This window comes from Odocoileus virginianus, chromosome 9 (genome assembly GCF_023699985.2).
Source record: "Odocoileus virginianus isolate 20LAN1187 ecotype Illinois chromosome 9, Ovbor_1.2, whole genome shotgun sequence".
Classification (NCBI taxonomy): Eukaryota; Metazoa; Chordata; class Mammalia; order Artiodactyla; family Cervidae; genus Odocoileus; species Odocoileus virginianus.
In genome coordinates this window covers 21,244,593-21,246,245 of record NC_069682.1, presented here as the reverse complement: position 1 = coordinate 21,246,245, position 1,653 = coordinate 21,244,593, and the positions used below count along the sequence as shown (strand labels likewise).

Sequence of the window (1,653 nt, the reverse complement as noted above, 5' to 3'; positions counted from 1 at the left end):
GACTCGGCGGCGGCCACAGCGCAGACCAGACTTCGCTCGCTCGCAGCTCGCTCCGCGCCCTCTGCAACAATGTCTGACAAGCCCGATATGGCTGAGATTTAGAAGTTCGATAAGTCGAAATTGAAGAAAACGGAAACGCAAGAGAAAAACCCACTGCCTTCAAAAGAAACGATTGAACAGGAGAAGCAAGCAGGCGAGTCGTAATGAAGCGTGAGCCGCCAGTATGCACTGTACATTCCACAAGCATTGCCTTCTTATTTTACTTCTTTTAGCTGTTTAACTTTGTAAGATGCAAAGAGGTTGGATCGAGTTTAAATGGTTGTGCTACCCCTTTTCACATCAAAGAATGGAGAACTACTGACAACGTAGGCCGCGCCTGCCTCTCCCATCTGCCTATGTGGCTGGCAGGGAAGGAAAAGAACTTGCATGTTGGTGAAGGAGGAAGCTGGGTGGGACGACAGTGAAATCTAGAGTTAAAAAGCTGGTCCAAGGTGTTCTGCGGGCTGTAAAATGCAGTTTAATCAGAGTGCCATTTTCTTTGTTGTTGTTCAAATGGTTTTAATTATTGGAATGCACAATTTTTTTAATATGCAAATAAAAAGTTTTAAAACCTGAAAAAAAAAAAAAAAAAAAAGAATGAAGGGATGGAGCCAAAGCAAAAACAATACACAGTTGTGGATTTTACTGGTGATAGAAGCAAGGTCTTGATGCTGTAAAGAGCAATATTGCATAGGAACCTGGAATGTTAGGTCCATGAATCACGGCAAATTGGAAGTGGTCAAACAGGAGATGGCAAGAGTAAACGTCAACATGCTAGGAAACAGCGAACTAAAATGGACTGGAATGGGTGAATTTAACTCAGATGACCATTATATCTACTACTGGGGGCAGGAATCCCTTAGAAGAAATGGAGTAGCCATCATGGTCAACGAAAGAGTCCAAAATGCAGTACTTGGATGCAATCTCAAAAATGACAGAATGATCTCTGTTCGTTTCCAAGGCAAACCATTCAATATCACAGTAATCCAAGCCTATGCCCCAACCAGTAATGCTGAAGAAGCTGAAGTTGAACAGTTCTATGAAGACTTACAAGACCTTTTAGAACTAATACTCAAAGACGATGTCCTTTTCATTATAGGGGACTGGAATGTAAAAGTAAATCAAATATACTCCAATTTAAAAAAAAAAAAGATCTGGCTATCTGTCACGTTTAGGTTTGCTCATGAAATATATTTCAACTCATACACATGTTTAGTAGATACAACAATCACATACTTCCTAAGAGCTTTCCTCTTAAGTACCTGGATGAACATGCAAAACATGCAAGCACAGGAGAAATTAGAACAGAAGACAAGACCTTAAAAGATGAACATATAGCACAGAAAACACTTATCAAGGAGGACTGGGGGATGCACTGCCATGGGGAAGAGAGAAGCATTTTCTGGGCAGGAGAACAGCACATGCAACGGCCTGGAGGCAGGATACACGAGAGGGCAGACTGGGATGATGGAAGCACAGCAATATGGGGGCGGAGGCCAGGCTGGGCCCAGGTGGAAACTGCCCTAAATTTCAGGGCTTTTCTGAAGGTCCTGAGCAGCCACAGAAAGAAGAAGGTGGAGGTTGTTTCCAGAAGTACATATTATATATAGTTTT

At 42.5% G+C, this 1,653-nt stretch overlaps 1 protein-coding gene across 1 annotated transcript; it reads left to right on the top strand.

The window, feature by feature from the left end:
• Window positions 1-637, top strand: LOC110121871 (thymosin beta-4). Its single transcript, XM_020869158.2, is given in 1 exon segment — window positions 1-637. A coding segment is annotated over 1 exon segment (135 nt). The 5' UTR covers window positions 1-69; the 3' UTR covers window positions 205-637.
• Window positions 638-1,653: the final 1,016 nt, after the last annotated feature.